This window comes from Salmo trutta, chromosome 38 (assembly GCF_901001165.1).
Source record: "Salmo trutta chromosome 38, fSalTru1.1, whole genome shotgun sequence".
Lineage (NCBI taxonomy): Eukaryota > Metazoa > Chordata > Actinopteri > Salmoniformes > Salmonidae > Salmo > Salmo trutta.
Genome location: NC_042994.1, coordinates 30,408,950 through 30,423,358, shown reverse-complemented (window position 1 = coordinate 30,423,358; position 14,409 = coordinate 30,408,950). Strand labels below are relative to the sequence as shown.

Sequence of the window (14,409 nt, the reverse complement as noted above, 5' to 3'; positions counted from 1 at the left end):
ACAGTATCAAGACACTATCAAACATGTATCAGTCTTTCCGTAACAGAGCCATCCTTATGTGTGAGGGTGCGTGTGCATGATAGTGATATAAAATATGTCATAGTTTCCTTTTTCATGATCACAATCTTGTGAATCCCGAACCCTCCAAGATCCCCCCACAGTTCCCCAATAGCTGTCCCTCAACCATTCGAGACCCCTCCCACAGCCCCCCCCCCCCCCCCCGGAAGAAAATAAATAAAAAATTAAATTAATTCCATTCCATTCCCCCCCCAGTGCACCAACAACCAAGAGAATGAACAAAAGAGAAAAAAGGAAAAGACAGAAGAAAACAGCAATCAACAATGCAAAAAAAATTATACTAAATAATACATTTAAAACAAAGGACATCAAGGACAACTGAAATCATAACAGCAATGCCAACTGTATATGTTTGTGTGCATGTCTGGCACTATTACATGTATGTGTGTGTTCTTGTATGTGTTTATTTGAAAGAGAGTGTGTGTATATGCATGTGTACAAACACCTGCACGGCATCAGCCTCAGGCAAACCGGCATTAGTTGTAAAAACACTGCCACTTAGTGTCATTCAAATGTACTTTTATTATGTTTTATTTAGACTTTTCTTCCCTTTATCTTTTGACCATCATTCTCTCTCACACACAGCAACTCCACTCCCACTTGTCTCCAATTCCACATACCAACCCTCAGCTTCCCTCAGCCCATCCCATCTATCTCTGCTGGCCACCCACTTCGTGTTTCTATGCAACACATATCTTTCAACTATGCTATGATGTTTAACGTACAATTTAAATCTGTCTAATTGAATCGAATCTACAGATTGCGTGTTGAAGATAAATACTTTTACTAAGAGTATTAGTATATTAGAAATTGACTGACCCGGTCTCTCCAGATCTCCTAACAGTACTATTTCTAGGGTCAATTTTAGATCAATGCTATGCATTTTCAGCTATTCCTTAACCTGAGACCAGAAACAGGCTACCTGAGGGCAATACCAAAATAAATGGTCTATTGATTCTGTATCCTCACAACAAAATCTGCAGAGCTTCGATGATTTTATGCCCCAAATATTCAACATTTTGTTGGTGGCAAGAATTCTGTATAATAATTTTAGCTGAAAAGCACGAAGTCTTGAATCTTGCGTTGTTTTATATATCAACTCATACCATGGAATCGGTACATCAAAAATCTCTTCCCAACTATTTTGCAATCTGTATGACACAGTTGTCAACATCCTGGTCCTCAAATGAAACTGGTATACTTTCCTATTTATGCTATTTTTATTCCTCCGCCAGTTTTGATCCTTTTATATTGGGCAGACAGACCAGTTCCCTACCTCCTCCCGCTGCCACACGCCTCCTCCATTTTTGGGGCAATGCTGTAATCAATTGGTTGTACTCTTGGATTCAGCAGACCTTCCCGTACAATTCTGATAACTCCATGAAGGACATAACTCTACCATTACAATTTACAATATCATTTAAGAACAAAATGCCCTTTTCAAACATCTTTCCCATAAATACAGGTATTTTATCAACCAGCACATTTGAGTTCAGCCATAATATTTGTTGTATCTTTTCAGGGGGATGAAATTGAAATTGTAGCCAGCTCTGCAATGCTTGTTTGAAAAAGACAGATACTTTGAAAAAAGTATCATTTTCAATTAATCGAAAATAAGACATGGCAATCTGCACAAAGGCAAAAAGGCCACTTTTAAACAATGGATGAGCTTTTCTTATTAATCTACTTGAGAACTATTTAGGGTTCAAATTAAACTTTTGAATGACTGAAGCTTTTAAAGAGAGGTTTAGTGCTTTTATATTTAATCATCTCAACCCACCCAATTCATATTCATTATATAGATAGGCTCGTTTTATTTTGTCTGGTTTAGCGTCCCAGATAAAGCAACATATTTTTTGCTCATATGATTTGAAAAACGAATCATCAGGAGTAGGCAGCGCCGTAAGTAAGTGAGTAAACTGAGATATGACTAAGGAGTTAATCAGGGCAATTTTTCCATATATAGACAGGTATTTGCCTCTCCATGGTTGCAGGATCTTGTCTATTTTTTAAAGTTTTCTATTGAAATTCATTGTGGAAAGCTTATTTATATATTTAGTGATATGAATACCGAGTATGTCTACTTCACCATCAGCCCATTTTATAGGTAAGCTGCAGGGTAATGTAAAAGTTGTATTTTTTTAAGGATCCAATACGTAATATTGTTCACTTGTACACTAGGTTTTAGTCCAGAGAGTACAGAAAAGTTATCTAGATCTTCAATGAGACATTGCAGGGATCTAGCTTGTGGACTTAACATAAAACTTGAGTCATTGGCATACATGGACACCTTTGTTTTTAAGCCTCGGATTTCTAATCCTCTAATGTTGTTATTGGATCTGATTTTAATAGCTAGCATTTTGATGGCCATAATGAATAGATATGGTGACAGCGGACACCCTTGTTTAACTCCCCATGACAATTCAAAACTCTCTGAGAAGTAGCCGTTATTTACTATTTTACACCTGGGGTTGCTATACATTATTTTTACCAATTTTTTAAGAGAATTACCGAAATTGAAAAAATCCAGGCATTTATAAATAAAATCCAGTCTTACTTTATCAAATGCCTTTTCAAAATCCGCTATAAATACCATTCCTGGCTTCTTATATGTTTCATGATGTTCTATTATTCCTAGTAGTTGTCGTGTATTATCTCTAATGTATCGTCCATGTAAAAAACCTGTCTGATCAGGATGAACAATACCTGGTAAACCCCTTTCAATTCTGAGTGCTATCCATTTTGCTAGTATTTTTGCATCATAACATTGAGGCCTCCAGTTTTTTAGATGGACTGGATCTTTATATTTGCCATCTGGGTCTTGTTTTAATAATAGAGAAATCAGACCTTCCTGCTGAGTACCTGACAGACTACCATTTCTATAAGAGTAGTTAAAACAATCTAACAATGGAGCTTTTAGTATATCAAAAAATACTTGATATACCTCTACCGGTATGCCATCAAGCCCTGGGGTTTTTCCAGACTGAAAGGATTTAATAGCCTCAAAAAGTTATTCCTCTGTAATTTGGCCTTCGCACTGACCTTTCTGTACATTTGTTAATTTTCCATTTTTTTATATTATTTGGAAATAATTCCTTACCGTAATCTTCATTCAGTGGGAGAGGATGAGAAGGAAAAAAGAACATCTGCCTAAAATAATTTGCTTCCTCTTTTAGAATATCATTCGGAGAATCATAGATGACTCCGTCTTCAGTAACGAGTTTCTGCAAATTCTTTTTGTTAGCGGTCCTGTATTGGAGATTCATGAAGAATTTTGTGCATTTTTCTCCATATTCCATCCAGTTTGCTTTATTTTTGTAATAGATTACATTAGATCGTTCTTGAATAGGTTCCTCAAGTTCTTTTTGTTTTTCCTCTAACTTATTTTGTATCTCTGTAGTATCATTTTTATTGCTATCTACCTGTACTATTAGTTCATGGATTTCCCTTGTTAGTCTTGTTTCTTTAGCCAGAAACTGTTTTTTTTATTATTGATGACTATTGAATTGAATGACCCCTGAAGGTACATTTAAAAGGTATCCCTAACAATAAGGGGATTTGCTGAACCTATATTATACTGGAACAATTCAGTTATAAATTATTTTGTCTTAGTTAAAAATAAGTTATCCTCCAGTAAACTTTGATTAAATTTCCAATATCCCCGTCCACGTGGAAAAACTATAAGAGTTATGTGAATGCCAATTAGATGATGATCCGATCGCATTCCGTCTCCTATTAAAACTTTTTTAACCTTTGATGAAAGAGACAAGAAAGTAGTCAAGACGACTAGCTTGATTAAGTCTCCTCCATGTATATCTCACTAGGTCGGGGTTTTTTAGTCTCCAAATATCCACTATTTCTAATGTGTCCATAATATTTGTGATTTCCTTAAGGGCACGGTGATGATAGTTTGTAGAGGGGTTACCTTTACGGTCCATTGAGGTACTTAACACTGTGTTATAGTCTCCTACCATAATGATTAGATCATTTGTTGCCTGTAAGTTCAATAAATTGGTATAAATGTTTTCGCAGAAGTGTGGATCATCCTGATTTGGACCATAAAGATTAATGAGCCAAATCTCTTTTTCATCCACTTTCATATTCAAAAGGATCCACCTTCCTTGCGAATCATTCCTGATTATTTGCACATTCAGATTGAAATTTTTGTTAATTAATATCATCACACCCTTTGAGTTCCTTTGTCCATGAAAGAACATTATTTCACCACCCCATTCCCTTTTCCACGCATCTTCATCTAAGGATGTAGAGTGAGTTTCCTGTAAACAGTATATGTTATATTAATTTTATTTTAGCCATGTAAAGACTGATCTTCTTTTTTATAATCTACCAAACCATTACAATTATAACTGGCTATACTTATTTCACCCCTTACCATAACTAGATACTATTCTCAGGCTAAATTGACCATAATTAGTGCTTGTAAAGTTACTGCCATCAGAGGTATTATGACGGTCAAAACTAGAGCTTTCAAATGTCTGATATTTAGAATTCAAGAAATAGGTTCTAGCAATATTTGTTTTATTCCCTTGCCTGTGCCTGTGAGCCAATGCCACAGATGTTAGAAAATTGAAACAAATTATGTGTGTAACAAATCTGAGTAGGTTGATGTGTATTATATTGGATATGATATAATGAGAGTGTGTATGATGTCTGTATAAGAGTAAAACTATAATGTGTGATGTCCAAATAAATAATAACTGTGAGTGTCTATGTGTGTAACATGTAGTGCGTATAGCCTTAATATTCATAATTGTAATCCATATCGTATCACCAACATAGTTGCATCATAATTACCTTTAACATCATTGAAAGACACATCCCAGCATTTCCATAGCAATTGATGTTTCACATGATCATGAAAGAGACCTTGCATTACTCTAGAGACGTCTTCACTACAGTACAAATGTATTCCGTACAATATGTTGTTATTTCCCAATGCCCCTATTTTGATATCTTCCCCTTGCTTGTTGTAAACATATATAAACTTGTAGACAAATACATAAAAAAGATAGACAAACAATAAACACATTACATTATAAAACAGTTCTTGACAATAGAGGGAGAGAAGAGGAGAGAGAGTGAGAGAAGAGAGCGAGATCAAGTGTGTGTGTGTGTATGTATAAGTCCGTATGTGTAAGCAAGCACGTAGTTGAGTACATGTGTGTTCATATCCGCTTCATAATGTTCAGATATTTTAAACAGTTCCCATACCTTCTTTTTTTTTGTAACCTGAAGTCCCTGTAGAATTTAGAACAGCCACGGTGTTATGGAGCTGTCTCGGAATAGCTGTCCATCTATAAAGAGTTTGTCCACAATGATAAAGGCACGCCTAACATCCTTCCTTTGTTGTCTTTGTACCGGATACAGTCTCTTACGACGGAATACCAGAAAAAAATAGATTTTCACGCGTGCTACGACTTGTATGTCTAGTAGCGTCTCCTTCATCACCCTGTTTTCCCTGAGTAGACAATCCATGTTGGAATCGTGTATTTTTACCTTGGCTGTGAGTGTCTTGTTTTCTCTTTGGAGCATGAGAATTTCACTCTGGCTGAACTCCAAACTCCCCCTCAGCCCTGCTACCTCCTCACACAACTTTTCCACTGTTGCATGGATTCCAGCCAGAGCACTAGCCTCTACCTCAATGGTAAGTAAATCGTCCGTGTCTGTAGATGAATCTGTTTTTCTTTTTTTTTGTCGGGTTAAAGTTATTTTGTGAGGTGGTTGGATCTTTCCACGAAGGAGTATGTTGTTCCTCCATAGTGTAAAGCTGTTGGTACTCATCGATTTCCCTCTGGATCTCCTTGGTATCCAGATTGGCTCTATACTGCAACCAGTTGTTTTACGAAAAGAAAACGAGACTTTGCCATGACGATGACAGGTGTCTGTAGTACAGCCAGCTAGCACTCGTGGAATCCACACCAAAAAAAGGAACACAAACTTGCAGTCCCAGCCGTAAAGGCTAACCTCGTTGTGGAATCCTTAGTAACAAAACTTTAGTTCGGATTCAAATCGATTTAATGATTTTTTAAAATGTAAACAACAAACCGAGTGTAGACAGTACAGTGTCCTGTTGCGCGCTCTGATGACGTCTGACACAGGCACACCTGTTAATTTAAATGTATTCCTGGTGACTATCTCATGAAGCTGGTTGAGAAAATGCCAAGAGTGTGCAAATCTGTCATCAAACATTTCTAAAAACCTGTTTTCGTTTTGTCATTATGGGGTATTGTGTGTAGAATGATGAGGGGAAAAAAATGTTTAATCAATTTTAGAATAAGGCCTGTAACGTAACCAAATTTGGAAAAAGTCAAGGAGTCTGAATACTTTCCGAATGCACTGGACATCTACATGATGTATTGTAACACCATGTAGGAGCAGTATGGACCTAGTCTGTTCATTATAAACATCTATATATTGTTACACCATGTTGGAGCAGTATGGAACCAGTCTGTTCATAATAAACATCTATGTATTGTTACACCATGTAGGAGCAGTATGGAACCAGTCTGTTCATAATAAACATCTATGTATTATTACACCATGTAGGAGCAGTATGGAACCAGTCTGTTCATTATATACATCTACATGATGTATTGTTACACCATGTAGGAGCAGTATAGACATCTCTGCTTATTGTGATATCTGTTTGTTTGACTGATTTTCTAAATTATTATAATGGTTTTATTTTTTATTTATTTATTTATTTATTTTGCTAGGCAAGTCCGTTAAGAACAAATTACTGTTTTACAATGACGGTCTACCCCGGCCAAACACTCCCCTAACTAGGACGACACTGGTCTAATTGTGCGCCGCCCTATGAGACTCCCGATCATGGCCGGTTGTGATACAGGCCGGGTTCGAACCAGGGTCTGTAGTGACGCCTCTAGCTCTGAGATGCAGTGCCACTCGGGAGCCCTTACTGAAGATCTGCAGCGATTAACACATGCTTCTGTTTGTACGTTTTCGTTTAACATTATTTAATGAAATAAATGAAAATAAATAAAATACATATTAATTTCTTAAACTGCGTTACCCATTCTAGTCAGCAGATGGCGAATGGCGTCTTTCAGGCAATGCTGCCATTGTGACGTATAATCTAATGGACGGGAAGTTTATTCAACAACCACAACTGCGACCTCGGTAGCTTTGCTAGCCAACGTAGCAGGAACATGTGAGCTCTTTATACGCTTTCGGTGATTATTAGCCACTGTTTTAAACACACTTCTGTCGTAACTACTAGTTACCCCTGTTCATATAAAATGTACGTAAGCTAGCTGTCTGGTTAAGGTAGCAGTAGCACTAGGCTAATCGCTAATGCTAACATCCCCGACCATGAGTTCAACAAGCTACTACCCCCCTGCTAAAGAGGAGGAACGGTGGACGGAGAAAGAAGCTCTCGTGAAAGAGGAGAAGGAAGAAAAGGCTGTCACAGTTAAACAAGAAGTAAAGGACGAGGCTGTTACAGTGAAAGAGGAAGACGTTTCAGTGAAAGAGGAGGCGGAAGTTAAACAAGAGAGTGCAGTTTTTACAGTGAAAGAGGAGACGACTGTCACGGTGAAAGAGGAGGAAGACGTTTTCGGAGTGAAGGAGGAGGGGGAGATTACTGTCACATTGGAGGAGGAAGAAGAGCAGAATGGAGATCTGATTAACACCAGTGAGTACTGTCTTTAAAAGGTGCACAAACTCGAGTTGTTGAACTGATGCCCCTGAATATCTCTTTCTGTTGAACTGATGTTATTTTAAAGGGTCATTCTACTGAAGTTATGGGCGATTCCAGCGTTATGGACATTACATCACAACTGTAATGTCTCACAGAATGGAAAGACAAATATAAATTAAACGTTTGATTTGTTTGTCTGTAGTAGCCCTTGGGCAGAGTGTATATCCGGGAAATCTGAATTCTAAATATTGGCATGTTAGATAAATAAAACGAATGGAAGCTTTATGGATGTTACATGAAATTGACAAAATGACTGGAAGTATATGGGTATATGCTAGCAGATACCTGTAGACTTCCAGTCATTGTGCTAACACTAGTTAGCAATTGGCTCGCAAAACGACCTTTAACTTCCTTCATACAGGACACAGAGACATACAAATGGTATCCACAAGTTCATCTGATTCTGGGAAAGTAGCTGAAGAGCCTCAGTGGCAAAATCCCAAATCAGCCCTTTGCAGGTCTATATTTTGGAGTTCAGGCTTTAATTGAAACGTTTAGGGAGGAAATTGCCTGAATTTTGACATTACATAGTAGGAGGCCAAGTCTAAAAATAATCATTTTCAGTCAATCATATTTCATGGCTTTTAGTAAGGGCTCAGAGAGCTTGTTTTTTTCCACTCACAGCTTTCCTTCAGTATTAATTAAGAAGATGTTAATGAAGCAGTACAGGCCACATTGAAGTGTCTTGAGTTTTGTTTGTGTGTTCTACAGTCTTGTAAAGATAGGGAGGAGGGGGTGACTGGGAGAGGAAATGTTTTTGTAAAAACTGCAGCATACATCGGATCATATTAAAACTTCATCTGTAAAGAGAACTTTCATCAAGGTTTTTACATGGTTTATATTGGTTTCTCTCCTTTCGGTTTACTTTTTCAGCGCTATGAGATTGCTAACATCCATAAGCAATTGTTGATATCTTGAAAAATGATGTGTTCTGGCTAAGATTCTCTCTTATTTATTTATATATATATATATATATGCTGAAATGAATCTCATACATGGCAGTACTATTTTTTTAGAAAGATGAGAAGGGTGTTTATCAACTATCTGTGAATAGTCCTGTACTATTTATTTTTCTTCAATTGAGATTATTGCATAAAAGTAGGTTAAACTGTTTAAATGTATGGTTGTGGAAGGCATATATTTAGCCTAGGTATAATTTCACATGCCCTGAATTCATTCGATTACTGATGACTGTTTTAAATGTAGTGTATTTGACCTTTAATTGTACAAAAATGCTTATTTAGAGAAAACATTAACAATTAAGAGACACTCATCAGCCAATTTATTAGGTACACCCATCTAGTACCGGGTCAGACCCTTCTTTGCCTCCAACCCTAGACACTAGGCGTGAGGGTGGGTGGCCATTTCTGAGACACTGGATCAGGCCCGCCTGGCACTGACGACGACGCTCAGTCTCTTAGGTCACTTGTTTTGCCCATCTACTTAAAATATTCCAAATGTAAGCAAATGTATTATGATAGATTTGAATCAAGAAATATTTCAGATCTGAATGTCTGTCCGTCTGTAACATCCATAATGAAGGCTGTAACATCCATAACGGTTGTTTTCCTCTCTGAAGTAATAATGTTACAATCTTACATTTTTTGGTTTGTGTTCAGCCAAGCCTTTCCTTCGATATGCCTATCCATGTTATAACTAACACTGGGGATAGCTGTGAGTGGAGAACAAGCTCTGTGAGCTCTTTCAAAAAAACATGAAATATGATCGACTGAAAAGCCTTTTTTGAGACTTGCCCTCCTACTCTGTAATGGCCAAAATGCATGCAATTTCCAACTTAATTATGAATGTGGCCATTACAGAAATCATATTTAGATTAGGATTATGGTAATTAATATTAACAACATGCAACTCCTGTATTGAAGCAGCCAATAAAACATCCTTTTCAAACATTTGCCAAAATGCAATTCGCAGGACAACACCATTGTTAAACATCTCCGTCAGGAACTTAGAAAGAGATCTAAAGATGCCTGGGCTGCTAATATGACGAGGACTGTGTTTAATTAAGGATTGTTGACATCGAAAGACAGAACAGGAGACAAATGCTGACCAACGAGAACTTATGAAATAGGCCTAATTGACTCCACCTTTCTATTGTCTGATTGTTGGCTACTGACTCATTTTTCATAATGAGCACCAGAAAAACACATGGAACTTGACCTCAGGTTATTGAGGGATCTGATTTGGATTAAACCTAATAGGAAGACAGTTTTTATCATGTGAAGGTTTAATTCAGGGTCGTATTCATTAGTGAACACCGTTTCGTTTTAGTTTCTAGTGAATACGACCCTGATCTCACTGTTAAATTAAACACACGGTTTGTCTTTGGTAGGAGAGACACCAGACTCAGAAGAACCAGAGCAAGAGACGTCTGAACCAGCAAGACGACACCACTGTTCCTACTGTGGAAAGAGTTTTACCCAATTACGGACACTGAAGGTGCATGAAAGAATACACACTGGAGAGAAGCCCTACCAATGTTCCCAGTGTGGAAAGAGTTTTACCCAGTTAGGGAGCCTGAAAATACATAATAGAATACACACAGGAGAGAAGCCTTACCAATGCTCCCAGTGTGGAAAGAGATGTTCACAGTTAAGTTGCCTGAAATCACATGAGAGAATACACACAGGAGATAAGCCTCACAAATGCCTTCAATGTGGTAATACTTTTAAGCGGTTAAGTAACCTGAAGGAACACCAAAGAGTACACACAGGGGAAAAGCCTTACCACTGTTTCCATTGTGAAAAGCGTTTCAGCTGGGTAAGGCAACTGAAAGAGCATGAGAGAACACACACTGGAGAGAAGCCATACCAATGTTCCCAGTGTGGAAAGAGTTTTACCCAGTTCGGGAGCCTGAAAATACATGAGAGAATACACACAGGCGAAAAGCCTTTCCAATGTTGCCAGTGTGGAAAGAGTTTTAACCGGTTAGGTAACCTGAAATCACATGAGAGGACACACAAAGAAGAAGAGCCCCATCACTGCTCCCAGTGTGGAAAGAATTTTACCTCATCAGGCTTCCTGAAGAATCATGAGCAAAGACACACTGGGGAAAAGCCTTTCCAGTGCTCCCAGTGTGGAATTAAATTTACCTGGTTAAGGCAACTGAAATCACATGAAAGAATCCACACATGACAGAAATGTTACGAATGCTCCCAGTGTAGACAGATATTTACCCAGTTTAGGCACCTGAAAGAATGAGGTTAAACACAGAGGGGAGAAGCCTTACCCATGCTCCCAGTGTGGAGAGTGATTTTTCACATACTTACAATTCATGAGGTAACACACACACATTGTTCACACACTTGTCTCATCTTTTACTGAAAATTGGTGTTTTGTGGTTTTGTTTATGATCTTATTTCCATATGAAATCAAATTGGAGAAAACCTACTCAAATGCCAATATATGAATTTAATATGGAGTGTGTCAGTTTTTATGTAGATTCTATGTACACACTCTCTGTGATTAAATAGTCTTCTTTTTTTACTCTGGCTCTGTGTTTTTCTGTGTGTGTGTGTTGGGGATGTGGAACGCCGTTTGGGTCTTTGTTTAAAAAACACTGACGTGTCATAAGCTTGTTGACCAATCAGGACCTGAATATGACGGCACTTCACATAATAATTTAACACATTTATAATCTTTTACGTAGTTATTATTACACATTGATTACATGATCACTTGTATTTCATATGATATGATGTTGGTAAAGTTGTCTCGCGCACCTACAGTGCTGGTCATAAAAAAAATCTAGCTAGCTCTTGGATGCAGTGTTCTTCCCCAAAAACATAGCAACACAACAATCAGTTTCAGTAGCTATAGTTAGCTAGCTAACTATATAGCTAGGTGTCATCTAAAATAACCCTAATTTATAAGACAGTTTTAATTTGATTAATGGTTGGACCCATCTATGTGAAGCTAGCCACAATAAGGATTAGCCGCAATAGTGGCCTTTGCGGTTAGCCTTCAAAATAAAAGTGTGTAATTGACAGTCATGCAAATGAATACAAATAGTGGAATTATGCCATAATTCAATAGATCATGCTAAATAAGGTTAGAATGATGTTTATATAAAATCAACAAAAGGCAATTTGTTAATTTGACAAAAATGTGTTTAAATCACACTGGATGTATTCGACTTTAGAATTGCATTGGGGGCATTCTTATTTCACTGTACAGCCTTACCTATGGATTGTGGAACAATGACAAGGGGAATCAGTCCCGGTCCTGTCGAGCCTCACTAGCCAGCTGCTTATAACGTTAGCTTTGGGCAACAGGGTTAAGTAGCTGGCTAGCTATTTATTTTCATTAATCTTGCCGCTCCGATCCCGTTAGCGGGATCAACAGCCAGTGAAAAAAATCAGAGCGCCATATTCAAAACCAAATCTAATAATTTCTATTTCTCAAACATAGGACTATTTTACACCATTTTATAGATACACTTCTCCTGAATCGAACCACGTTGTCCGATTTCAAAAAGGCTTTACAACGAAAGCAAAACATTAGATTATGTTAGGAGAGTACATCGACAAAAATAACCACACAGACATTTTCCAAGCAACTAGCATGCATCACAAATACCCAAAACACAGCTAAATGCAGCACTAACCTTTGACGATCTTCATCAGATGACACTCCTAGGACATCATGTTATACAATACATGCATTTTTTTGTTAGATAAAGTTCATATTTATAAACAGCATTTTACATCAGCGCGTGAAGTTCAGAAAATATTTTCCCTCAAATACTGCCGGTGAATCAGCGCCACAATTTACAAAAATACTTGTCATAAACGTTGATACAAAATTAAACTGTCATTCAAAGAATTATAGATGAACATCTCCTTTATGCTAACGCTATGAAAGATTTCAAAAAAGCTTCACGAGGAAAGCACACTGCAATAATCTGAGTACTGAGCTCAGAAAAATACACCAGGCTATACAGATAGCCGCCATCTTGGAGTCATCTAAAATCATAAATTGCATTAGAAATATTCCCTTACCTTTGATGATCTTCATCAGAAGGCACTTCCAGGAATCCCAGGTCCTCAGCAAATGTTGTTTTGTTCGATAAAGTCCATAATTTATGTCCAAATAACTCCTTGTTGTTCGCGCGTTCAGTAAGCTACTCCAAATGTAGGAAGCGCGTGGACGATGTCAATCTGTTTCAGTAGCTATAGTTAACTAGCTAACTATCTAGCTAGGTGTCATCATCTAAAATAACCCTAATTTATAAGACAGTTTTTATTTGATTAATGGTCGGACCCATCTGTGTGAAGCTAGCCACAATAAGGATTAGACACAATAGTGGAATTTGCGGTTAGCCTTCAAAATAAAAGTATGTAATTGACTGTGATGCAAATGAATACAAATAGTGGAATTATGTCATAATTTAATAGATCATGCTAAAAATCTGTTTTAATCACACTGGATGTATTAGACTTTAGAATTGCATTTGGGGCATATTCATTTCACTGTACAGCCTTACCTATGGATTGTGGATCAATGACATGGGGTATCAGTCTACTCAGTGGCTCCCAGAGAACATTAGTGTCGTAGCTCTTATTGCGGGACTCAAACCACTGTGAATTGAGCCACATTTAAAGTACCAGTCAACCAACTATGTGTATTGAACACTATTCCATAGGAAAAACAATGCAATGGGGATGTTGGAGTCTAAGAACTCTGAACTCTTATCTTGAAAGCAAACCGCAAATTCCACTATTGTGGCTAGCTTCACAACACATAACCCGGTAGTTTTTTTTCATGAACTGAAGTTCAATTTCAATAGCCTTGCAGAAGCACCCCCAGATCATCACTGATCCTCCACAAAATTTCACAGTGGGTGCGAGACACTGGCTTATAGGCCAGTCTCGCAGACACTGTGAAATTTGGTGGAGGATCGGTGATGATCTGGGGGTGCTTCAGCAAGGCTGGAATCGAGCAGATTTGTCTTTGTGAAGGACGCATGAATCATGCCACATACAAGGTTGTCCTGGAAGAACTTGCTTCCTTCTGCTCTGACAATGTTCCCCAACTATGAGGATTGTTTTTTCCAGCAGGACAATCAGGGTGTGGATGGAGGACCACCAGATCAAGACCCTGTCATGGCCAGCCCAATCTCCAGACCTGAACACCATTGAAAACCTCTGGAATGTGATCTACAGGAAGATGGATGGTCACAAGCGATCAAACAAAGCCGAGCTGCTTGAATATTTGCGCCAGGAGTGGCATAAAGTCACCCAACATCAATGTGAATGACTGGTGGAGAGAATGCCAAGACGCATGTAAGATGTCATTGAAAATCTGGGTTATTCCACCAAATATTGATTTCCAAACTCTTCCTAAGTTAAAACATTAGTATTGTGTTGTTTAAAAATTAATATGAACTTATTTTCTTTGCATTATTCGAGGTCTGACAACACTGCATCTTTTTTGTTATTTTGACCAGTTGTCATTTTCTGCAAATAAATGCTCTAAATGAGAATATTTTTATTTGGAATTTGGGAGAAATGTTGTCAGTAGTTTATAGAATAAAACAAAAATGTACATTTTACCCAAACACATACCTATAA

At 37.7% G+C, this 14,409-nt stretch overlaps 1 protein-coding gene across 1 annotated transcript; it reads left to right on the top strand.

Annotated features, from left to right (window-relative positions):
- Nucleotides 1–7,095: 7,095 nt before the first annotated feature.
- LOC115177670 (zinc finger protein 239) lies at nucleotides 7,096–11,323 on the top strand. Its single transcript, XM_029738616.1, has 2 exons — nucleotides 7,096–7,753; nucleotides 10,170–11,323. The coding sequence occupies exons 1-2, from the start codon at nucleotides 7,414–7,416 to the stop codon at nucleotides 10,970–10,972; spliced, it is 1,143 nt and encodes a 380-aa protein (XP_029594476.1). The 5' UTR covers nucleotides 7,096–7,413; the 3' UTR covers nucleotides 10,973–11,323.
- The last annotated feature ends 3,086 nt before the right edge of the window (nucleotides 11,324–14,409 follow it).